Source organism: Oratosquilla oratoria, chromosome 17 (assembly GCF_046742065.1).
Source record: "Oratosquilla oratoria isolate Oo_2021 chromosome 17, ASM4674206v1, whole genome shotgun sequence".
NCBI classification, from domain to species: domain Eukaryota; kingdom Metazoa; phylum Arthropoda; class Malacostraca; order Stomatopoda; family Squillidae; genus Oratosquilla; species Oratosquilla oratoria.
Genome location: NC_134793.1, coordinates 25,929,382 through 25,955,009, shown reverse-complemented (window position 1 = coordinate 25,955,009; position 25,628 = coordinate 25,929,382). Strand labels below are relative to the sequence as shown.

Below are 25,628 nucleotides of genomic sequence, written 5' to 3'. Positions count from 1 at the left end.
TATCTACACTCTCCTACCGTCCTTAACAGGTTCGAATGTATATAAGTCATCCATTACAGATTAGTAATAATGTCCAGAATATAAGAGAAAATCTAATACACGTTTGGGCAGTATTTTCTAGCTAATTGAAGGTTGCAATGATAAAGAAAATCTAGCACTTTTTGTTTCTTATCAAATTCTGACATCGCTAGTATTCATGTAAACAAACATACAATAACGCAAGTATGTCAGTGTTGGTGTCTCGTAATAGGTGTGACAATTTAAATTAATTACATCAGTCTTACAGTGGCATTATCATTTATAGTAAATACTAAGAAGAACACACCAAACAAGATATGCAACTATCAAACGTCGAGTATAACTAGCTGTGGTGTTGACAATAAGAACCTGATAAGTAATTAAGTTGAATGACAATTTCTATTGTTTCAATGTGACAGATTAAGAAGGTCCAAGCAACGTTAGTAATGGAAAGGAACTAAGATCCTCAGGTAAATTTCATACAATATTTTGTGTCGTGCATTTATTTATTCATATCAATTATGGTAAATGTCCTTGCGCATTCCAACTAATCCCAAACTTGATAGTTGATATTTAAGATTTACATATTTTACATATGTTTATAATGTACCTTTCATCATTCACATGACAAATTGTATCATATCAAGATGTAAAGTAAAAATTATGAGAGAAAAGAGTACAAAGTGAAAGTCACAGATGCAGAAATGTTTTTAAGCTTCATTTACATTGTGACGTGTTCTAATAATAATCATAATGTTTACCAAACATAGTTAAGATTAATCATAATAACTTGTTATTGAGAAGTATCTCATAAAATATTCTGTCATAAGAGCAAATATATATAATGTGATTACCATCCAAAAACCCTATGCTTAGCTATATTGTTTGGCATATCATAAAATTATTGATGGTTTTGTTCTGACCATTATGATTATCAGTAGAGAATATACACTATGGAACATGTTACTTCACTCACATGCTATTGCCAGTCCCCACAGTTTCTCTATCAAGCTCCCATACAGCCACAATTTCCACTCCAAACTCCTTACAGGTTGGATCAACTAGCTCTAGCCATTAATTGTGTGGTTCTCCCTGCTGTCGGTGTTTTTTTTAGAAGTGCACACCTGCATGATATAGCATGAAAAAATTAAATAATAATCTTGTCAATTTTAATACATCAATGTAATATACACTTTTCTTGGCAGAAATCAATAACAGAAAAAATTGCTAAGAGCGATACACAAATGTACGGAGCCTTGGCAACTCCTTGAGATGCCAGCTTTCTTTTGATAGATTTGGAGGTTGAAGATGATGATGATGAACCTGATTGCCTCTAGAATTACAGGAACCGCATTACTAAATGCAAATTAGGTTAGAACAGATGAATTTATCAGACTTTAATTTCTTCGATCTCCACATTTATCAAAACAAAGATTGAGTCTCAAGCAACCTCTGCAGCTCCTCCGTTCATAAGTGTATTGCTTGTAGCATCTTTTTCTGTTATTGATTTTTGCCAAGAAAAATATATATTACATTGATGTGTTATAATTTACAAAATTAATGTTTAATATTCTAATGCTATATTATGGAGGTGTGCACTTCTAAAAATTTACCCTGCAATCTCCTCCATTGAGGGTTCTCTCTTTTAGAGACAACCTTGTGAGGTCAACATTTGCTTAGTTGTGAGTTTGAATCCTGTTTTCCTTTAAACGGTTACTTTCAAAGTGATGCTTCATAGTAATTTTTGTATTTTTTTCCCATAATTTTTCTATGAGGTTAGGCTTGTTGTGACTTCTGCTTGTCATTTTTTTTTAACAGGAGAAATGTTTGATACCTTCCATTCTCTTGGTGTATCCTTGATTGTGATATATATATATATTTTTTGTTATATTTAATTTCCAATTGGATATTAATTTCATTCTTCATTTCTCTCTAAATTTTGGATGCCAGCCATTAGGCCCTGGTGTTCTGTTGATTTTGAGTTTTTCTCTATATCTTCCAATGTTTTCTTTAGTCATATCTACAGAAGTGAGTAATTTCTGCTCATTATATTATATGAATCCAACAGTAATTTACTTTGAGGTGTTTAGTTTATGAATACAGAACTGTTTAACTCTTCAATACGAGACAAATTCTCGCAGGCAGCATCAGCTGCCTGATGTATGATGATGTATCACAATATTCGCATCATAAAATATAAAGCTACAGCTGTATTACTCGTTCTCGTTCACTCAAGTATTAATAACCACAGAAAATATGATCAAGTCAGTTCACAGAATATGGGAGTCATCAACTACAACTACAAAATAGATATAATTAAGATGCCGATACTGGCATCCTTGTATATTCACTCATGCCTCATGATGTCTACATAGGCATCATCGATGGAAGGGGTTAAGGTATCGCACATACCTACATTTAAATTTACGAGTTGACTGTCACCACAAAAAACTAGGTCACTTTCGTGAGTGGTATTCTTAAAAAATAAATTAGGTAGATAGCTCAGCTTTGGAATTAAAGGAAATAAAATATTGTACATTTTTATTGGTATTTAATATTATGTATGTATACATATATATACACACACACACACATATATATATATATATATATATGTAAGTGAAAGAGCATGTATGCACAGAAATGGTATGGTCCCCATGCAAAGTAAAAGATATAAGCAAGTTTGAGAGAATACAGAGGGGAGCAACCAAACTGATTCCCATCCTGGTAGATAAACCATATGAGGAGAGACTAAAAATACTGTATCTACCAACATTGAAAGAGTGAAGGGAAAGATTAAAGTATTTAGGTCGCTAAGAATAGACTAAATTGACAGAAGAAATCTCTTCATTAGGGATAGGAGGGTTTTAAGACGTCATGAGAACAAATTGAGAAAGATTAAATGTCTAAAAGATGTGAGGAAATACAGTTTCCATACAGATGTATAAATACTTGGTATACCTTAGGTGATATAGCCCAAGCTGGAACAGTACATGAGTTCAGATCTATGTATGACAATTGGAAACCAAGGATATAAACAATGTTGGAACCGTACATGAATTCAAAGCTGGGCATGATAAACTGGAGAGTAAGGGACAGGACCCCATGAGTGTTGCTCTTTCCCTGTATACTACAGTTAAGTAAATATAGACATGTAACATGTGAAGGACATGAAAAAAATATTTTCCCAAATAGATGTATAAATTCTGGAATAATCTAGAAGATATAGCACAATCTGGAACTGTGCATAAATTTGAAATGAGGTATTATGATTGGAGAGTGGGACAGGACCATACGAGCATAGCTCCTTGTACACTACAATTAGGCAAATGCATACACATGCACAAACACTTTGTCGTATACATAAATGCCTATCTAGTTGGATTCACAAAGAGCATGGAAGACACAGAATCAAATAAGTGTTAAGAAAATTGTTAAAGTCTTCTTGGATACTATCTTTTTATCAGATATATGTAGAATGTAGTACTGCATGTTATGGCCGTCTTCATGTTCAAGTTCTAAGAAAAGTTCAATTTTTGGGGCTCCTTTATTTAATTTATTTTTATATTTTTTTCATATTCCAAGTCACCTCTGGGGTATTTGAGTTCCAGGGTGCCACTGTAACTAAATGTGTCAGTTAGACTGTTCTGTTAAAAAAGATGGGTAACGAGTTTAAGGTTCCCCTGGTTGAGAGGTCAACATGGATGTTGCTGGTAGGAGAGTCGGAATCCACCACCAACACTTTCGCTATTGCTTTGAAACTGAACAATGAAAGGGCCATTGGTCATATCTGCAATAAATTTGTTTTATTACTTATATTACATCCAGTAATATCTAGTTAACCAGTGTCACCAATTCCATTGCTGGGAAGAAGAAATTGTGAATTGATTGGATCTTTGTTGTATGGGGTGTGCAGGGTGGGTCATTATTGGATTTTTCTAATTTGCACTGCCAAACATTCATGAATATAGGTTAAAGACAATAAAAGTCAATGGAGGGAATTGCTCATACCTACTATGATCAAGAAATTATAGGAAATATGTGCATGAACAATGGTATGTACTAGATTTAAGGACCATCATTTTATAAGTTTCATCAAAATAGCAAGGAAAACTTGATCATTTAATTTGGTGATATCTTGTTTCCCTTGGCTGCCTATCTCTGGTGCTGTCCTCCTTGTATGGAACATTATTTACACATAAATTGAACAAATGTGTATATGTACCTGTAACTGGGGCATTGTTGGATGGTAGAGGGTCTCTGCCATTATTGAGCCTGTCCCCGCAAAGTCTGGTGCCACCTAACACAAGGAAATCATCTGGACAGCTCTCCACTCCAACCCCTGCCTCACCTGCAGGCACAATTGAAGTCGCTGTCCCTGGGGATACCAGAAGGCATGGGGGAGGGGTTAGGTGATTCATTGAGATGACAGGGGCAACTATATTATAGATTAATGAGCACATTCAGTAGGTCAGATTGGGCAGAGTATTATGGTATGGAAATGTGGCTATACATATCTTGGTTTAGTAGAAATTTATACAATTATTGTAAATTGTGGCATACAAGTTGACCTGGCATACAATTCATCTTCAAGAATTTTAGCTCAAAATTCTGAGTTAGGCCTATACCTACTGTATAGGTTGACCCCCAAACATGGTAAGCTACTGGCCTAGAACTTAGGCCTACCAATAAATAAAGTTAAGCTACAGTATATGATAACCTGTGCCAAAGCTACATAAAGTCACACCACTTACCTGTATATTGAGACACAAACTGTTATATCTTTCTATATGGATTGTATAGCAAACAACCTACAACACACATCAGTAGGTACTGTATATTGTATCAGTATAACTTAGCAAACATTTAAAATTCATGATGTCTGCTGATAAACACATTAAAGTCAACACCAACTCCCATAAAATATTAATACCACAAATTACACATCATATTAGGTAGTTCTTTTATAGTACACCTATGTATCTTATGTTATTGTAAAACTGTCACTCATCTCCCATTGACATCAGTGATGTAATCAATGCTTTGGTTGGCCTTTACAGTTTTTGTATTAGCTATTGGATGCAATGTGTGCTGTAGCATTGATAGAATACTGAATTTGTGTTACTGTTTTATTATTTGATATTAATTTCTGTGTTAGTATTTCAAATTTGTTCACCATACACAAGTTTAAGTGGGATATATTTATGACAGTCTGCTGGAGGTACGGTAAATAGTGCTGTCCCACTTGTTTACAACTAGGTGGTGAAGGTTTGCATTTTATACCCACCATATAAGTCGACCTCTAGTTTTGGAAAGATTTTTTTAGGCTTGAAAACTTGACTCGTATGGTACAGTTTACGGTAATACAGTACAGTATACTGTACACACACTCAACATACCAGCAGTGATGATGTAATTTACCACTTCAAACTTGTAAGTGGTGGACATTGTGAGGTCATCAGTACTGTAGATGATGGAGCAGAATCCTGCCTCCTTCCGCAGGCAAACTGCATAGTTCATATCATTCTGGTGTGGGAGATGGTCAGATAGATACACATCAGTCTTGTAGCAACAATTAAGGTGTTATAAGCTCCTCTATGGCATCTTACCTATTTCAAGTGCATGGGAGGGTAAGAGACTTGTCTTATTTGGGCTCCTCTCTCATAGTATTTTTTGCATGTGGTTTGGAGTTTCATTTCTAGATCTAATGTACAGTATCTTTTTTTTTTTAACAACATTGCATTGAGATCTAATGTACAGTATCTTTTTTTTTTTAACAACATTGCATTGAGTAAATTTTATCAATTTATATAATTTCCTAAATTACACTAGCCATGGTTTACAATATGTAAATTATGACAATATAAATAAATTACAGCATTATTTTGGTCATTTCCTTTGACTGTATTTGATCATAATAAATAAATCAATAAAATGAATCATTCTACTACACTTGATCATGATAAATAAATCAATAAAAGAAATCACTACTTGGGAGCATGCTCAAGAATCTAGTCTTCTTTTAAACCTGTACATAAATTTGTAAAGGGTAGAATGAAAGCCTAATCCATGAAGAATTGATGTCTGGATTTTGAGTGGAGTATAGCGTGCAATGCCGTTCTTCCATGCCACTGGGCAAAAAGAAAGGAGTGAGGTTTTGGCCTTCATCATCCTGGGGTATTCATAACAGTGACATGTTGCAGTGACACCCAAAGTTCCCTCTAAGTTGTGTCCAGTTTATCATATCTAGTTTCAGATTCATGTATGGTCCCAACTTTGTTTATATCTTTGGTGTCTCCTTACTACCTTTGTAAATTGGCACCACATTTGCCATTGTCTAATGAAGCAGCACCATACCTTCCTTTAATGCACATATGCAAGATTCACTGATTACTAAAAACCCCCATATGGTGGCTTGTCATAGAGGTATTATCTATGTATAATATTGTTAATTTCTTTGTTTTTCTTTTGGGTGGGAAAACTAAGCAGCAGAAAGACTACTGCACTTAATCACATAAGATTATGAATGCAGAAAACAAAAAATTGAGCATATAAAACAGTGCCACTATGTTTAGATAAGAATATGTCTAGTCCATTTTAGGGTGAAAAAGTGCATTTTGACTGAAGGAATAGGATAGATAGGAGTATCGGTGTTAATTGATTGAGATCCCCTCAGGAAATCTCAACCAATTAATACTGGGATGAGAAACAGAATGAGCATGAAAGAAAGGATTTGGGATGCAAAGAAGAGATAGAAAGGCTGTGATTCAATATGACCTCCATCAGGAGTTGTGCCCTACCAGGTAAGTGTCGGTGCCATTCTGACCGTAGTTGAAGGAGGCAAAGAAGCCTTGCGCACCTGTGTAGTACTGGAGACAGTTGGGCAGTGGGCGATGGGCACTGTTGCAGGGGATCTACCACCAAGACAGAACTCAAGCAGGTTAATAGTACTTTGAGACTGCAGGCTTTCTTTTTGGCTTTTTAGATTTTTTTTCTCCAAAATCTGTTTTTACAATCATTTGGGAAGTACAGGAGTTTCTTTCAACTGAACAAAATATATGGGATGACATTTCTGAACAAGTTAAACTTTTTCATAGTCTAATATTTTCTGAGATACATGATTCCCACCAAAGGAAGTGGTGCACGTGAGAACACAAATTGTTACAGTCCTCAGTCATTGGTATTGGGAATGGATTAGTAATCATATTTCATAAACAAGCACATTGTGATTCAGTTCCAAGACTGAACTCTGCCACACTCACCTGGGTGATGAGGACGTCTACCCTCCGCTGTAGTCCCTCTCCCACTGTGATAACATTTAACTCTAAAGGCCCAGAGACCATGTCTACATCCACATATACTGGTGGGGAAAAGGAAGAATGAGGTTAGGTTGAATGTGGGAAAGGGATGGGGGCCTATGGTAAACTTTTGAGGGATAATCCCTGACTTGTATAGGGTTTTGGTCAATAGGAACCCAGCCCTGGTAATGTCCCATAATGGAATGAAATAATCTCTTTAAAAAAAAAAAGAGAGAGAGAGAGAATGCTGCATGATATTACAACTGCAAAGATTCTAGAAATCAACAAAGTTCCACAAGTGGGGATCCAGCTGAAAACTAATATTAGATTCCTCAAAAAATTATCCATTTTTGAAGGGTCTCCAGAAAGCTGAAGAACAGCAGTACATAAGTATGAGAGACATAAGATAACAAACAAGAACCTCCTGGTATGGAAGATGCAGTGGATGTCATCAGATGACTGCAAAACTTAATAATTGTTGCCTCAAGTTTCACTAAATGGAAAACTGACAACCCAGCTGGCAATGGACCTCAGACCCTTCCACAGATCTCTCTAAGAGGAAGAAACTTTGGACTGTTGTCTTTGTCTATATTTTCCCAAACATTTTGAAACTGAGTACAAATTGCTTTGTTACTGACTTGGTCATTGAACTTACAATGTTGTCCGTCATTGTTGCCACATAGCTTTGGAACAAAGGAGTTTACATTGTGGCCTGACACCAGGAAAACATCACGCTGACAACTGCCTAATGTTGCGCCTTTCAGCTAGAAAGAATAAAATAAGATAAAACAGAACAAAAATAAAATTAAGTTAACTGAGAATGAATAAGTGTAGTTCATGGAAACATACTTTGTTTATTTACATTTAGCAGGTATTCTATGGTCTGCAGTTAAAGATATCAACAGGATGATGCAGGGAAACAACCTCCTTACCCTGAATATTGTGAGATCGAGACGCAGATGGCAGATTTCACTTGAAATCTTGGAAACTTTGACGGGACAGGTTCCCGAGGTTGAGGTCTTGGTTGTGAAGTAGGTCTTGTTGACCTTGATGACATCACCACAGCTGACTTGGTCTGTGAGGAAAGAGAGGGCAACTGTCAGTGTGTACTCACATAGGTTTTACAGAAATAGTTGAATATTATTAGCATCAAAATTCAAGTGTGTGTGTGTATATATATATATATATATATATATATGTAGTGTGTGTATGTGTATATATATATATTATGGATGTATGCATATATTTTACATATTTCAACCAAAGTGAGGACATACACTACCGAAGGAGAACACAGTAATCATACTTACTGATGCAGCAGGTGCCATAGCCATTGTCACAGGTATGAATGGGGGCCAACCCTTCTTTGGCTTCTCCTGAGGTGCAGGTCGTGCCCAGGCGACAGACACCCTGGAGACCTGTCTTTGTCCTACACTCTGAGTCCTTGGACAGTGACATCTTCAGAAGTTGGACCAGTGGGTCCCACAGCAACCCTTTAGAGTCAGGAAGAGGCAAATAGTAGTAAGTGGCAGGAAGTATGTACGAATTAAATAGAGAGGAAGGTAGGTAAGAAGGTAGGTACAAGTAGTAAGTGGTGGGAGGTAGAGGGAGATAGATAAATAGGTAGTGAGAGGCAGTAGGAGGGAGGTGGAAAGGCAGGTAGGTAAGTAGATCTGGTTGACTGGACAGTTCAGATCCTTTGAATTAAAGGTTTTTCTGAATAAATATAAACACATGGTATTATAATGAAGTATTCCAAAAGTTAGTTTACAAGGGGTTTGACCCAAGGTCACATGGACGTGAGGGGTCAGGCTGACCTTAGGAAGAAGTGTGGCAGGAAAAGGAGGAAGTTCAGGAGAAAATAGACTATTGTGATCTGATTTGAACCTTGTCATTACAGTGATGTGCTTTATCTATTTTGTTTGGGCAAAGGTCATGTAAGTATATTCATCTGAGAGAGCAAGTACCGTCATGAAGGGGTTCACAATCAGTCAAGACTCCTTTTAGGTCTATATTGAAAGGGAAAAGTAGGTGAGGCTATGAGGGGAAACCGTGCAAAACCACAAGGTTTTCATTTTCTGAAGGAAAAGCATTAGGGCTTTATGGATAACAGAAAATTGGAGACAGTTTGGAACAAGGAGAGAAAGAATGCATTACCAAAACAAAGAAGAGAAAGAAGGGTAGGGGACTCTGGGGAAGGCAAGGAGTAGCCTATGCCAGAGTGTTAAGCCCCATCCATGTGATCAGACAGTATTTTCAAATTCATATAAGAAATTTGTAGAGTGATGGACTTGTTACCTTTGCCTGCAGACAATGTATGTACAATGTGGACAGTGTGTAAGAGGAAAAGGAGTAGGATGAAGAAGAAAAGGAGGTAAACATTGTTTTGTAGCTTAAGATAGCATAGTCATTCTTAACTTGTGGTCCATAGACACCGATGAAACAACAGAGTTTTACAAGTTGGCCCATAAACCAACATTTAGCAGGATGGAGGTTGAAGAACAGCAATACATAAACATGAGATGCTCAAAAAGAGAAAGGTGGAGAAGCCCTGAAGTAGAGAATTAGAAATTTTGCTGGTTTTACTCACATCGTGAGAGTTGTGCTGAAGCTTCCCTTGGAGATTTGTTTCCTAAAGGGGAGTCTAACCGAGACAATCTTGGTCTCGGGATCTGCTGGAGTCTCTGATGCCTCAGTGATGTAGACTGGGAGGAACTAGAATGAGCGCCTTGGCCTTTGTCAGCGACTGCATTGCGAGAGGTTCTAGAGTGTTTTATATGTCCGCTTGGAACTTTGTTGACAAGACTCCTCCAGTAAGACCCACTAGGTATATCATCTTCATCTTCAGGGACTCCCCATTGACGACCTGGTTGTTTGCTGTACTCACTGTCAAAAAACCTAGTTATGTTCTGGCTTTCATGATTCCTTCTGACTGTCTGTAGTTGTCGAAGAGAGACCTGACCTGGAAACAATGACTGGTCATCCAGCGGGAGATGGTGGTGGCCACTTGCAAACCCATGTTTGGTGATGGGAAGGTGCACTTGTTGCAGAAGATGAAGCGAGGGCTGAAATGGTTGCACTGTGGTAAATATGTCTACCACACTTTGGGGTGACAAGAGATTCTGGTGCTCCTGTAACAGGATCTTTTGTGTGGAAGTCATGTGCAAAAATGATGTGATTGCCATGAGCATTGCCATTGCAACTCCGCAATGATCTAAGGGACTAGAAAGCATTATGGTGTAGAGGCTCCGTCTCACAGGACCACTGCGACTGCCATGTTCTTTGATACCTCATCACTGCAGAAGAAATGCTTGTCGCTGTGGGACTTTCCTTCACATCCACCAACAGAGGAGCCACCAAAAGCAGCAGTTCCTGCTGGCTACCTTCTGTATTGCTTAGGTCACTAAGTGCCAGTTGACCTATTTCTTGTCATCATGATGGGCTTGTTCCAAAGTATAGATATGAGTGGGGTTGCCCTCAAGTACGATGTGTACTCAGGTTGTGCACTGATGTTTGGCTATGTACCTCTGGTGTAATCCTTCATGATGTACACACTGGTACTATCTGCATGCATGCATGCATCCTAGACCAGGGGTTCTCAGCCAAGAAGATATTCCCACCTAGCTATGGGGAATCTTATATTTTTAGGGGTAGAAGGGGAGACTGGGACCAGATTTTCAGACCCAAACTACTGAAATACTGGTTTTTCATAAGCTGCAACTCACAATTTCTACAATCTCCATAACTCCATGGTGTTTGGTAAATGTCATATTAGATTAACAGTAAAGGTAAGCATTCACCTTTTGAGGCACACATAATGTGGAAATGGGGTTGGGGGTGTGACACCCTTATATATGTTAGAAATGAGTTGGGGGCAATAAAGGTTGAGAACAACTGTCTTAGATCAGTTGCTCAAGTATTGTGACAGTGTCACAGTTCATTGTATTACTGTAACCTTTTGTCATTGTGAAGTATGTCCTGCTTATTTTGGGTGTTGCTGCTGCATTACCTAAACTGTAAAGGAAAAATAAATGTTAGTATCATTGATGAAGTTGTATCATAGAGCTTTTTCATGATTGTTTTTGGCATTTCAAGATGAATATGTTGATTTCAGCTTAATGGTCCACTACATGACTACCCTATACCCGGGGGGATGATACAGCCTTTGTGACTCATCAAAGTAGCTTAATCTGGCTTGATTAAGATTATATGTATGATGTGAAGTAAATGTTGAGTTTTGGGCATGTTTGAATGGCTGTGGTTGTATGTAGTCTGAAACCAGTTTAATAATCTTGACTGTACTGACTTAATAGCAATACTGAAATGTGATACTGGTTTACTGCTCTTGTGAAGCCCACCATTGAAAGAGGAGTCGGGAAGCTATGAAAGTGCAACCTGAACAGTTGCTTGGCATGTACTGAAGAACGAACACAGGTTTCCCATGTCTGAAGCAGTAGTATTAACCATGTGTATGTATATATATATATATTATTATATTATTATTATCATTATTATTATTTTTTTTTTTTTTTTTTTTTTGCTGGTAACCACTAAGGAAATCGGAAGAAAACAGTATATCCCAAGCGCTTTCGTGTAATTCACATCTTCGTGTAATTCACAATCTTGTATTCACCCTGAAGATGTGAATTACACGAAAGCGCTTGGGATATACTGTTTTCTTCCGATTTCCTTAGTGGTTACCAGCAAAATTTGTGGATCACGTGTTGTTTTTAGTGATCTTTCTGCATATATATATATATATATATATATATATATATATATATATATATATATATACTGTATATATATATAATATATATATGCACAAATAAATCACAAATACATGTGATTCACAAAATGTGTAATAAAACTGCTTGAAAAATAAAATGAAAGGTGGCCAAATGTTTTTGTCTATTCAAGACATTCTCACAGGTACAAAATAAGGAAATAGTGATAATATATATACAAACGAGATACATTAGGGGGAATTAGGACAGGTCCATTGTGACCTTACTCACTCAACACTGCAGGACATTTGACCCTACTACTGTCGACAACTTCGTTTGTTATATAGTTGTCTAATTTATACATTCCCATGCTCATATTCATGTTGTTCTCAAATGAAGCTTTAATATAACATGATTCTAGGATATTTCTCTCCTAATGTTCTTAGATAATTTTCTTTGTGTGATCCCAATCAGTGCAATGATTAAAGTCCCAAGTTTCAGGGTAAGTTTCAAGTGGGTTGTTTGTGTATTTAAGGGACTTTAATCATTGCATTGATTGGGATAACACAAAGAAAATTGAGCGGTCCGCGGCGATAAAAAGGCTAAGGTTGGGGACCACTGCCCTAGAACCCTCACCCTAAATGGAGAAGGGTCTAGAAAAGGTGACCTAAACATTGGCCATTTCATATTCACTGAATGGTTCACCGCGACCATCCAGGCACGATCCAACGTAGAACAAACTAATAGACCACTGATCCCTTTCATGATTGCTACCTGGAACGTCCGGTTGCTCCTAGATTCCCAAGAAACAAAACTACTCCGTCCACATAGACGCACAGTGCTCATTGTTCATGAACTGAAAAAATACAGCATTGGCATAACTGCACTCCGTGAGCCGCGCCTCCTTGGTGAAGATTCACAGACAGAAACCGGCGAAGGATACGTTTTCTTCTTGAGGAGTTATCCTGAAGATGTTCGACGACGTCTGTTTTTCAGTTCGCAGTACACTACTCCAAAAGTTCCCCGAACACCCAACCGGCATAAATGAAAGACTGGTGACCTTGCGCATACCTCTAACTCAGGGGCGTTATGCGACGATCAGCGCCTATGCACCTACCCTTAATACTGAATATTCGACAAAAGACGCTTTCTGTGAATCGCTTGATGTAGTTCTCCGCAGAATCTCGCCACGTGACAAAATCATGATGGAGATTTCAATGACAGAGTCTGATCAAACTCTGAAACTTGGAGGAAGAAGAACCTATCTGGCAGACAGGGCACAGGACATCGCAACAACAACAATCTCAGTCATCGAACATTGTGCTCGGAGCATAATTTGACCAACAAAAGAACAAATATAAGACGTCTTGCATGCACCCTAGATACAAGCCTTGGTATCTCGTTGACATCATTATCCATCAACAAGACCAGAAGTACGTGTTCCTGACCTAGGCAATGAGAGGAGCGGAGTGCTGGACCGACGACTTGTAAGATCCAAAATGATACTTCAGATACGCCCATTTTACCCTGAAAGAAACTGCAAACACCGGAAAACATTCGCAAAACCGTTGCGCAACACCAAAACGCCATCCCCAATCTCGACCCAAAATAAACTTTGTTATAAACGAGGAATGGGTCAACCTTCGTGTAACAGTCCATCAAGTTGCTGTTGATGCTCTTGGCTTTACAAGGCGACGTCATCGTGACTAGTTCGATGAGAATTCTCAGGATGTTCACTCTCTTCTATCCGCCAAGAGCAAATACCATGATACCCTGCTCTCACGCCCTCACTCCACATCCCTCAGAGGTAACTGGTGCACCCCTCGTGCTGAAACTGAGAGGAGACCAAGTGAAAATGGAAAAGACTCGTGGCAATCCAGGGCTTTGCTAATGGGAACGACCGACTCGCTCGCTTGTTACAGTGCTCTGACTCGGTCCCACAAAGCGAAACATCTCTCCAGTGAGATCGACTGAGGGTCTTCTCCTGAAATAATAAACGAGCAAACCCACAACAGATGGGCTCAACACTTGGGCAGTCTTCTCAACCAGAAGATCCCCATCAGCATCAGAGAAGAATATCATTGCATTCTGTGTGATACCTGCTGCATTTCTTAATATTGAATTAAATTTATTTACATAACAGTGAATGAAACGTGCACTACGATAAACTGCTCTTATGTTTGCTTGAAGTCCTGTATTTTTCCCTTCCATGACATTTGCATCATCAAATGTCTGAGTTATCAGTTTTTGTCGTCCATTTCTTTGAAGGATTATATCTAATTGTTTTAGAACATCTTTTGATATGCTATCTGCAATTTGATTTCCTGGAATAAAGAATCCATTTTTTTCAAATATTTCTCCATTCAACACGCACCGTAGAACAGTGACGATTAAGTGTCTTGCGAAACGTCTATTGTGTTATCATCCCTGACAGCTACAAAGGAAACTTCTCTAATTTCTGTCCTTACCTCCTCGTGATACGTTTGTAACAGTCAGGTACTTCCCTCTGAATTGTCTTAGTACCTTTGAAGACCGTACTGGTTTCTGAGTGATTTTTCAGATCTGGATCTTATTCAGAAGCAAAAATCATTAATCTTCTAAATACCCCCAGATTGACTAAATTGCATTTTTTCATCATGTCCACGTAAAGGGAGTTTCAAAGTTTCCACAAAAGAAAATAGAGTATTATTTTGGATAAACACTCACGGTTCTTCTTAACCTGTGTGATATTCTCATCAATTGAAAGTTTGTGTGCCTCAGCAAATTTCTCCTTCATATTTACGTTTCCACCAAAAATATATATTCTACACATCTGTTTCCACTTTTGGAATGTGTCGATTCATAAGCACTGCGCGATGATGTTATTTATAACCAAATTAGAAAATAAGATTGTTGATTTTATGAAATATTGTTGTATTTTAAAATTATTCATTTCATTATGAATAATTAAAAATAAATACAAAACGATTCCATAAAGTTAACAATCTTATTTTTTAAATTTGGTTATAAATAACATCATCGGGTAGTGTTTATGAGTCGACACACTACAAAAATGGAAACAGATGTGTAGAATATATATTGCCCACTCGATAGCGATCCACTGCATATTTAGTAACTAGTTAATTAAAAAAATCACTTCGATTGAATTAGTAGATTATGGGGATGGTGCGAACAGACATAATCTCGTGACAGAGTACAGCGGCTGACTGTCTCATTGTGAGAGCAGTGGGAGGGAAGGACTGAAAGCATTAAGCATGACGACGCAACGATGCTGACAGGTTGGCCATGGCTGGTCGAACACAATTTTTCGACGGCGCTCGAACGCAAGGGAATTAGATGCCCGACATGACGTCACTGTTGAGTGCGCACAGCCCAGGCTCTGCTGTCAATAGTATTATTTAAATGTAAGACGGACTGAACCGTATCGCTGCATAGGTGCTCTCCCTGAAAGCCGAATAAAACAGCGTGACGACAGGCAGGACACATATATAGATACAATTCTACAACTAAATCCAATGATTATGGGAGGAGGAGGAGGGGGTGCGTTCTGGAATGCTGTGGGCATCATCCATTTGTCCCATGGCGTACAGGTGGTGTTTTCCACCAGTGACAGCGTGGTAATGGAACCTCTTTCAGGGGCTGTGGTAGCCTGCTATATCTCTCTCTCTTCCCTTTTTTCTCTCTCTGTGTTGATGACCAATTTTCGTTTGTGGTCTGTTGTTGTGTCTCACTTATATACAGGATGGTGAGCTAGAAGTTGGTGAGACGAGATAGAGAAGTTTGCAAGGGTGGTGTGGCAGGGGTTGGAGCAGTCGTGCGACTCGGATGGGAGAGGCCTTTGCTCAGCAGTGAACTCGAAATGGCTGATGGTCTTCGTCGACACAATTTTGTGACATTTGAGGTCTTTCTCTTTTTTTTTTTCTTTTTTTTTTTCTAGATTTCCGCTTGTGCGAGTACGCGGTGCTCCAGTTATCCCGCCCAGCGTGGTGATGTACGGTTAGCCAAAAGTATATCGTTTCCAGTTTACGTATATTTTCGTTCAGATTGCAGTTTTTTATTCGGAGAAAAAAAAAAGTAAAAAGAAGGGGACCGATGACGTGTACCTGTTTGTGGTGGTCCACTTTCAAAAACCCGTGTACCCCTTTCACCTCTAACGCAAGATGCAGTCCAAGATCTATTTCTGTGAATTTCAGCTTTTTATTTCTTACACCTTTTCACGCGTGGAGAGTTGACAACTTGCAGCTGCCACCCCCCCCCCCACCTCCCTACTACTTTCAGATGCTGTGACATAGAAACGTCCCCACACTCACCTCGCAGCGCTCACCTCACAAAAGTCAGTGAATTGATAAGTGTGTGTGAGTGTAGGGACGTCTGCCCATGACACGGCATGTACTCGCGCGGCTGCAAAGAAAATGGAATGAATTTCAACCCAACTGAGCAGTGTGATATGTAGTTGTTTTATATTGATTATATGAGAGTAATAACGGATTTTTGGATCCATATAGCAAATTCTTTGATGCCCCACCCAATTGTCCTCGCTCAGCATGCATGAAACAAGTAACCATTTCTTTTGGTGAATTTGAAAAACCGAGTCCATATACTTTTGAACAACTAAAGTAGGTTGTAGATTTTCATCCCGGGAGAGGGCAGAAAACAGCTCTCTGGGGCTGAAAGGGGTCTCGGTCGGTCGACTTTGCCTTTATTCCCATGCCTCAGATGTTACCAGTTGTCGGAAGCAGCCAGCCTGGCCTTGGCTGGCAGAACAATAATGTGATGAAGCAGAGGGTTGGTCGACAAGACCTCGTAAGCACGGAAACCTCCATTCCAGTAATCTGTCAAGGAAGTTAGAGCGACGGGTTTGGCGTCGTCACCACTAACGACGATTAATACCTTTCCTTTTTCGCAATGTCAGGCGCCAAGTGATTGTATTTTGGTGACGCGTTGGCTGACCTTAGCCTTGGCTTCGACCCTCCGGGGTGCGATCCTTGGAGGTGTGATGAAATCGCCTGTCGCCAGCCATGACGTAACCTATACAAAGTGCCATAGGGTCGAGGCCAAGAAAAGTCTCCTCTGAGCTGTCACACAGCCTCTGGCGCGCATGCCACACGCATGACGCCGCCCAGAGTGCCAGGGAGGAGGTGTCCGTCCCCGTACACGACGAAGACGACGACGCCGCCGCCTCCCTCCAACAGCTGGCACCCCCTCTAGACGGCGTGGCTGATGGCTCCGTGACGTCACGCGTGGTTTGACATAGGGCGAAATGTAGCATGAGGATTGGCTCCGTGTCAGTGCGCGGGTCCGACCCGAGGGGGTGGCACCACCTGCTTGTGGGCCTGGAGGGAGATCGGCCAAGCAGGGCTCCTTCGTCGTTCTCCCACTCTTCGGTGGAAAGGGAGGCTCCCCCAGAGACCGAGTCACGAACGGGGCCCAGCATCTCCCTAGAACGTGCAACACACCAAAGACGGAATCAAGAACGAGGCGAGCCCACACATACCCATGCCATGCACACACACCAGGGATCGAATCACGAACAAGGTTGCTCAGACACATTTCTACCATATGTACTTACCAGAGACTGAATCACGAAAAAGGTTAATCCGATACCTTCCATGCACACACCAAAGACTGAACACACAAACAGAGGTAGCCCAGCACAGGCAAACACTACCCTCGCTCTGTATCCAGCCAGACTTCTCCCGAGACTTGATGGTGCATTCGGGAATCGGGACGTCTCCGAATCCGGTACCCAAGATGTGCTTCCACGCCCACTAAGATGGTCGCGGGATACAGGGTGTCTGGATTCCGAGTTGTAGAATTTGTGGTGGCGACAGGAACGGGAATGGCTGTCCCATTTCTCTTCTCACAAGCAGGAGAGAGAGAGTAGGAGTTACAGCGAAGAAAACGGTTGGGCTGACAAACAGGAACGCTATGCAAGTCTCACCCAGCTTTGTGTGGTATGGGAGGAGCACTCGTCACCGCACAAGGCGAATTAGTGATGTGTGGGTCCTTCGCTGAATGGAATCGCGTGGTGACCACCAGAAGAAATGTATAAAAGTTAGCCACCGTCGCTTGTACTGCTCGAGACGCCAACACCTACGCATCTTTTCAAGAACCGTGTATGAAGTATTGACTACATAACATTGATGCAATATTGTAGGAATTTTACTGGTATTCCTATAGAGCAATGTTCTTTTATAAATTGAAGACTTATCTCTACTCAAAGAGAAATGATGATCACATTTTAACTTGAATTTTTCGCTTCTGATGAGGCTTCTTCAGGGTGGAGACTGTCAAAGTGGCAGTAGTCTCTTCGGTTACAACGTCCGAGTGGAGATAAGTGGTCACGTGATCGTGGGCCGTTGGGTTTTCGGGCCCAGACGCGAATCGGCTCACAGGTGCCCTGGACGCTGATGGGTCGTCGTTCTGGTAAATGGTCTCTGGTTTGAGACACAATCCTAATATTGGATGAATGAGTAGCTACGTCCAAACGCTCTCTGCTACCAATAGAAAGGTATTTCCCTAAGTTACGAGAACACCGACCTCAAGATTGTGAAACCCACTAGCGCAGTTGATTTAAACTAAAATTGCCTTAGAGAGAACCTTTCCTGAAAGCAATATATATGTATATATATATATATGTATATATATATGTATATATATATATATATATATATATATATATATATATATATATGTATATTAATATATATATACCCTTCCTGGATGTGCTGGTCGATTCTACTTCCGACAACTTCATTACTAGTGTATATAGAAAACCCACCAACTTGGATAAGTGCATGAATGGTAAGAGCGAGTGCACAGACAACTACAAAAAAGGTGTCATTAGAGCATATATAAAAAGAGCCATTTCAGTATGTTCCTCATGGCAAGCTTTACACAGTGAACTCCAACACCTGAGACAGATGCTCACAAATAATGGGTATTCTAACACTGACTTTGATTCTGTTACCTCCAAAATGCTAGAATCCCATTTCACAATTAAAGAACCACAAAATCATAACTCCATTAACATTTACTACAGAAACACCTTCACTAGTAATTATAAGAAAGATGAAAAAGTCATCAGGGACATCATTTATAAAAATTGCCTTCCTACAAATGAGAACAACAAAATCAGAGTTCTCATATATTATAAAAACCCAAAAACTTCCTCCCTGATCATGACAAACAATTTGTCTAAGCGATCGGACTTCACATCTAAAACTAATGTAGTATATGAATATCAATGTTCTACAGGAAATTGTAATTTCCTCACTTTCCACCTACAAGAGGGGGCAATCAAAGAACATCATAGGAGTTTCCATAACGCTGCACTCAGGAGAGATGATTTGATCAACAATACCAAAATTATTGGATCAAGCAATGACCCTAGGAGACTACAACTACTCGAAGCCTTTCACATTAAGGACAAAACTCCGGTCATTAACATTCAATGCAATGTAATCTCCTCTATTCCTTTATTTAGAAATAAAAATCCCCCCTCTCCCTCTACCCCTTCTCTCTCTCTCCCTCCACCTCCGCCCCCCCCCACCGGGACCGCACCCGCCAAACCCTCCCCCCAACCCCCCCTTACCCTTGACCTCTGAGGTCCTTATTGTCTATTCCTCCCCCCCCCTTGGTCTGACATGATCTTAGGTATATATACTTCTGTCATCCCCAGCTCTGTCACACCCTTCCTTCTCTTTAAATACGTAAGTCTCCGTATTTATTTTTATAAATTTGTCACCTTTATTATTACTGTTACCATGTAATTTTTTGTTATTTCAGTTGTGTCTTGATATTGTCTAGTACCTTTATTGTCACCATGTAATTTTTGTTATTTCAGTTATATCTTGTTATTGTCTAGTACCTTTACTGTTACCATATCAAATAAGAACAAATGGAAGAATATAGAGACCTAGTTTTAATCCACCCAGTCAATGGAAAATCTCTTATCAGGAAAATCGAGAATACGAAGAAAAAACTGAACAACTACAACAATGCTGTCGTTTTTAACTCCACGTGTATTACTGAGAACCTGCTCCCCCCCTTTACTAATATATATATATATATATATATATATATATATATATATATATATATATATATACACACCTGAAGTGAATCGCTAGTAACATCGAGGAGTCGTACAAATAATTTCCGACAGTCGCTCCGGGAATCGATCCGCGGGTTTCAGCATGGCATAGAAACTACCACCTTACCGACTGAGGTAAGGCGTCAAGCGAAACCCCGGTTCGATTCCCGGGGTGACTGTCGGAAATTATTTGTTTATATTTATATATATATATATATATATATATATATATATATATATATATATATATATATATGCATGCAACACAAATCACAACATACGCATTATTTAAGATCTTTGCAAGGGACCACTGGGATGGGAGTTTTTTTTTTTTTTTTTTTTTTTTTTTATATAATAATCCATCTTCAAAGTACATGAGATATCGGGAGGAACACAAATGCAGAAACAGTAAGGGGTGGGGGGAGGCACAAAGGGAGGGTGGTGAGGGGGAAGATGGGAAAAGAGGCGTGGGCTACTGTCCAGATGACCTCACCATACCACGGTACAATTATCTGTGCAATAAAGATATCCAATTTATAGAAACGTACGCTTAAATTTAAATGGTTGTAAAAGAATTGTTGTATTTGACTGATTTTGATGATGTTCCTGTTTAACGATAAATTACAATTAATATGTTTTCTGGTGTCGTTTCAGTCAATATTGTGGCCAAAATCTCTGATGCGGACAAAACCTCCACTGGACTGTTGACCCGATCTGACACTGTACGTATGTTGGTTCTTTCTCATGTCTTTGCTTGTTTGACCAATGTAAGATTGATCAGATTTGACATGTAATACTATAGACACAACTTTCATCATTGTCGGGGTAATTCTTTACAAGGACCTTTAATGGTACTATTTTTAAACACGACATTGATGCTAAAAGTATTGACAATTTGTGGAAGTCTAGATAAACTTTTATGATATGGAAGAAGTAAAAGATTCTTCATACTAAAATGATTGATTCGATCTTTGTTGTAGGTAGTTTGACTACCTTGCCATTCTCTGGACATTTTCAACAAAATGGTTGGGATACTTCAGGTTTGATGCAGTGCCCTCAATGCCTCAAAGTTCTTCATGTAGAAATAATGGATTGCAAATTTCGTAGGCCCTGGCAAACATATGAAAAAACAGTTTAATTTTTAGATGAAGGGTAGAATAAAAATGAACATGAGGTAAGATATTAGTAAGCTTTCTAAAAACATCAAACTTGAAATATCTACCTCGACTATGTACCAAAATATTCAAGAATGGTAATCTGTTATCTTGTTCAATCTGTATGATAAATTTAACTCGTGGACCTAAATTAGTAAAAGATCCCCCTGATGATGATGAACGTTGTGTAGAACTTTAAATCAGTTCCCTAATCTGTAGCCCTACAAAAAATACCTTCCTTGATTTTGGTATCACTTTCACTGGAAAATATTCAAATATGTGAGTCTCCTGACAGCTTTATTACCTGTGGCAAAATTCGTCATCAACCCTAGCTTAACATGCAAAGGAAGCAGTTATGTTTTCTCAGGATCAACAAGTGGAACACTAATGGTATTCTTCTTTCCTGGAACCAGCGATTGCTTTGGACAATCTTTCTTTATATAGTGATTTTTTTTTTATCCCAGCTGTCCCAGAGGAAACAACATAACTTATTGTAGCCCATCTGTCTTCCAAGTAAAAGTGCCACAACCTTTAGGTCACTACAGATATACCATAGAAAAATCCAAGCTCAGTTCTCATTTTTTTGCAATAGAAGCTTCATACTCTCACATGTTTCCTTCATGTTAGCTGCATGAAACAAAGGAACATAAGGAAACTTATTCCCATTATGGGGGGAGGTCTGTTCTCAAGCTTACTTTTGAAGAGTCATTAAACAAGTGTGACTCATTTGTGTTTGAAGAGTCATTAAGCAAATGTGACTCATTTGTGTTTGAAGAGTCATTAAACAAGTGTGACTCATTTGTGTTTGAGTCATTAAACAAGTGTGACTCATTTGTGTGTGAAGAGTCATTAAACAAGTGTGACTCATTTGTGTTTGAGTCATTAAACAAGTGTGACTCATTTGTGTGTGAAGAGTCATTAAACAAGTGTGACTCATTTGTGTGTGAAGTCATTAAACAAGTGTGACTCATTTGTGTGTGAAGAGTCATTAAACAAGTGTGACTCATTTGTGTGAAGTCATTAAACAAGTGTGACTCATTTGTGTGTGAAGAGTCATTAAACAAGTGTGACTCATTTGTTTGAATAGTCATTAAACAAGTATGACTCATTTGTGTGTGAAGTCATTAAACAAGTGTGACTCATTTGTGTTTGAAGAGTCATTAAACAAGTGTGACTGTGTTTAAAGAGTCATCAAACAAGTGTGACTCATTTGTGTTTGAAGAGTCATTAAACAAGTGTGAATCATTTGTGTTTGAAGAGTCATTAAACAAGTGTGACTCATTTGTGTGTGAAGAGTCATTAAACAAGTGTGACTCATTTGTTTGAATAGTCATTAAACAAGTATGACTCATTTGTGTGTGAAGTCATTAAACAAGTGTGACTCATTTGTGTTTGAAGAGTCATTAAACAAGTGTGAATCATTTGTGTTTGAAGAGTCATTAAACAATGTGACTCATTTGTGTTTGAAGAGTCATTAAACAAGTGTGACTCATTTGTGTTTGAAGAGTCATTAAACAAGTGTGACTCATTTATGTGTGAAGAGTCATTAAACAAGTGTGACTCATTTGTGTTTGAAGAGTCATCAAACAAGTGTGACTCATTTGTGTTTAAAGAGTCATCAAACAAGTGTGACTCATTTGTGTTTGAAGAGTCATTAAACAAGTGTGACTCATTTGTGTTTAAAGAGTCATCAAACAAGTGTGACTCATTTGTGTTTGAAGAGTCATTAAACAAGTGTGACTCATTTGTGTTTGAAGAGTCATTAAACAAGTGTGACTCATTTGTGTTTAAAGAGTCATCAAACAAGTGTGACTCATTTGTGTTTAAAGAGTCATCAAACAAGTGTGACTCATTTGTGTTTAAAGAGTCATCAAACAAGTGTGACTCATTTGTGTTTGAAGAGTCATTAAACAAGTGTGACTCATTTGTGTTATATTTGTGACCAAGTTCTTCCCGTAGCAGACTGGACATCATCGCAGAACAAGAGACCATCACCAACTGAGAACATTTTCTCGAAAACACCATGGCAATCACGATAAAAAAAAGGTCTTTTTCTGTTGAAAATTCCAACCCTTCAGCCAAGAACCAAACAGTTCAGGTTGCTTCGTGAACAGACTTACATCACAGACAAGGCCGTTCAGATCTCCTTAAAAATGTCGTTCACACGAAGAACAGCAAGCCTCATATGTTTGATCCATATCATCTGTTTCTTTGTTTGTTATGTCATCACTAGACGTGTCATCATTTAATGTAATTTGCTTTGGGGGATCTGGTACAGGTAAGTCTTGACTGTGAGGTACTGGTGTCATGGCAGATGGTAAATTAGGATCTTTTGTAGTGCGCTCCGATTTTGATCGTATGCCAACAATATGGGCCGTGTAAGAGAAGCGGCCCTCCTGTGGATGTGCTGTGTCTTACTGCATTGCTTCTGACTCCCCCAGGGGGGCAGTGGGCGGGAGACAGGGATGACCCTTCATTCACAAGGAGCTAAGATGAGAAAGGGAAACAATGACACGTGGTGGAGGATGGGAGTGGGACGGGCAGGAGTGTGTGTGTGTGTGTGTGTGTGTGTGTGTGTGTGTGTGTGTGTGTGTGTGTGCGCGTGTCCGTGTCCGTCCGGGAGGCATCCGACCTCGGTATGGACAATAAGGTCTTCTCGACATGTTTCATCTTTGTAACAGATCAGTGTAACTGATGAGGTGACTGCAGAGAGGCACAACGTTCGCGTGACTACGATGGAGCCCACCCCGGCGGCGCCTCAATCAATTTTTTCCGTCAGTGAACACTGTTATGCAGAAAGGGCGACGCGTCGTCGTCACTTTCGCTGCGCGGGAAAAGCCATTCCATCGGGCGAGTGAAATCAGCCGCCAGCAGCCAAACACAAACAAACAAGTGCGAACAATAATGATTAAATTTAAGGATGCCTGGATCTATTTTCATTGCTTGCACCTCAAGTGGATACGCACTTTAGTTTGTACAGTACCAAATATGCCCCTCCTTTCTTGTTGGCATCCTTCTTTCTTTCCATCTTTTCTTCTTTTCTCCTCTACTTTTTTTTCTTCGTTACTTTCACCTTTCCTTCTCCCCCTCCCTTCTCCTGCTTCTCTCCCTTGCCTCTCCTCTTCGCCTTCCTTCTTCTGCCTTCCTCCTTTCCGAGGGGAATGCAATACATACATAGGCAGTCCCTACCGTGAGGCATATTCATTACGGAAGTTCAGAGTCGTGTCAGACGAAACTGCGTCTCCAGACACCCACATCTTGTTAGTTGACGTTTTCGAGGATTTGTGACATTTCACACATAGAGTCTGAATCCCATCAAACCACGAGCCCAAACTTAATGTCCTGAACGGATAACGAAAGTTCTCTCCACTGGGAAGCCTCCTGAATGACGAAGTCCCCCATATTTTATGACATTTCAAGATTTCACTCGTGTATAATATACTGCCCTCGTGTCTAGTAATTATTTGGTAATTTTGAAGGAAACACGAAGAAGAAGAAGAAGAAAATGACGTATAAAGTGTCATTTTGACAAAGTACTTTGGAAGTGAGCGAGCCAGCAGTACGAATGACGATAGGATGTGTTAACGATGATCATTTCAAATTGAATGTCCAAGACTGCGCCACTACTTTTTTCTGAAGAAAAGGGGCTCCGATGCGGCACACTTTTTTCTTCGACTTATTTCAAGCGATTTCATTTAGCCGAGGAGCTGGTGGCAGGACACGTTTCATCTTGAATTGGGGCTCAAACGCCCGAACGAACTCCAGTATTGTGGAGTTGTTGTCCAAGAGTGATCGTCGTTGTGCCATTTTGTGATCCATTCGATCTCGTTTCCGTCTTGATTTTGATTTTCTTTTGTTTTCCGTCGTCCCATTCCACACCATCAGTCCGTCGGGAGCATACGCCGGGGGGCGCTTTGCTTTACTCACTCGTCGTCGCCAGCCTCCCCCCCCCACGGTCCCTCTGGGCAAGCTTCCATGCAGACACCCTCCCTTCCCACTCAAAAACAACTCTCAGCAGGTTCGATCCCCCTTGCCACTTCAGCCACGAATTTGTGCGGGCGTCTTCTTCGTCTCCTTCGCTGATGGTTTCCTCTTGTGGAGAGAGAGAGAGAGAGAGAGAGAGAGAGAGAGAGAGAGAGACCCTCCCCGCTTATAACAAGCTGTCCATGTCACTTGCCGTGGCTCTCCCGGGTATGTATTATAAAGGCACAGGTGACGGCTTCGGCCGCAGGAACGCGTATTCCGATGTAAACAGTCTCTCTCTCTCTTTCTCTCTCTCTCTCTATCTCGTTAAATTGAAGTGCCTGGAAGCATAGTAAACACAGCGAGTTAGTTT

General features: G+C 39.7%; 2 protein-coding genes across 3 annotated transcripts in view; one reads left to right on the top strand and one right to left on the bottom strand.

The window, feature by feature from the left end:
• The first annotated feature begins 182 nt into the window (after nt 1-182).
• BORCS5 (BLOC-1 related complex subunit 5) overlaps nt 183-25,628 on the top strand; it is a 72,974-nt gene continuing 47,528 nt past the window's right edge. Inside the window, exons 1-2 of one of the 2 annotated variants that reach the window (XM_076200734.1) lie at nt 183-488; nt 20,793-20,860. The gene's annotated coding sequence lies outside the window, so the exon portion shown is untranslated. Of the gene's footprint in view, nt 489-20,792; nt 20,865-25,628 lie in introns of both variants that reach the window. The other variant, XM_076200735.1, reaches the window with a different exon arrangement.
• On the bottom strand, nt 2,652-11,325 carry LOC143034170 (uncharacterized). Its single transcript, XM_076200117.1, has 9 exons — nt 9,907-11,325; nt 8,627-8,809; nt 8,249-8,391; nt 7,972-8,080; nt 7,281-7,378; nt 6,819-6,932; nt 5,418-5,544; nt 4,244-4,396; nt 2,652-3,808 (listed from the first exon to the last, which is right to left on the bottom strand). Exons 1-9 carry the CDS (start codon nt 10,547-10,549, stop codon nt 3,714-3,716), a joined length of 1,665 nt encoding a protein of 554 aa, XP_076056232.1. The 5' UTR covers nt 10,550-11,325; the 3' UTR covers nt 2,652-3,713.

Bases quoted from the DNA above. Each gene is read 5' to 3' on its own strand.
- LOC143034170 (XM_076200117.1), bottom strand. From the start codon at position 10,549: ATGCTTTCTAGTCCCTTAGATCATTGCGGAGTTGCAATGGCAATGCTC. The intron at 8,810-9,906 runs GTGAGTAAAACC...CTGACTCTAAAG, and splicing joins TTCAGCACAACTCTCACGAT to GGTTGCTGTGGGACCCACTG. The intron at 7,379-7,971 runs GTAAGTTCAATG...TTTCCCCACCAG, and splicing joins CAACAATGACGGACAACATT to TATATGTGGATGTAGACATG.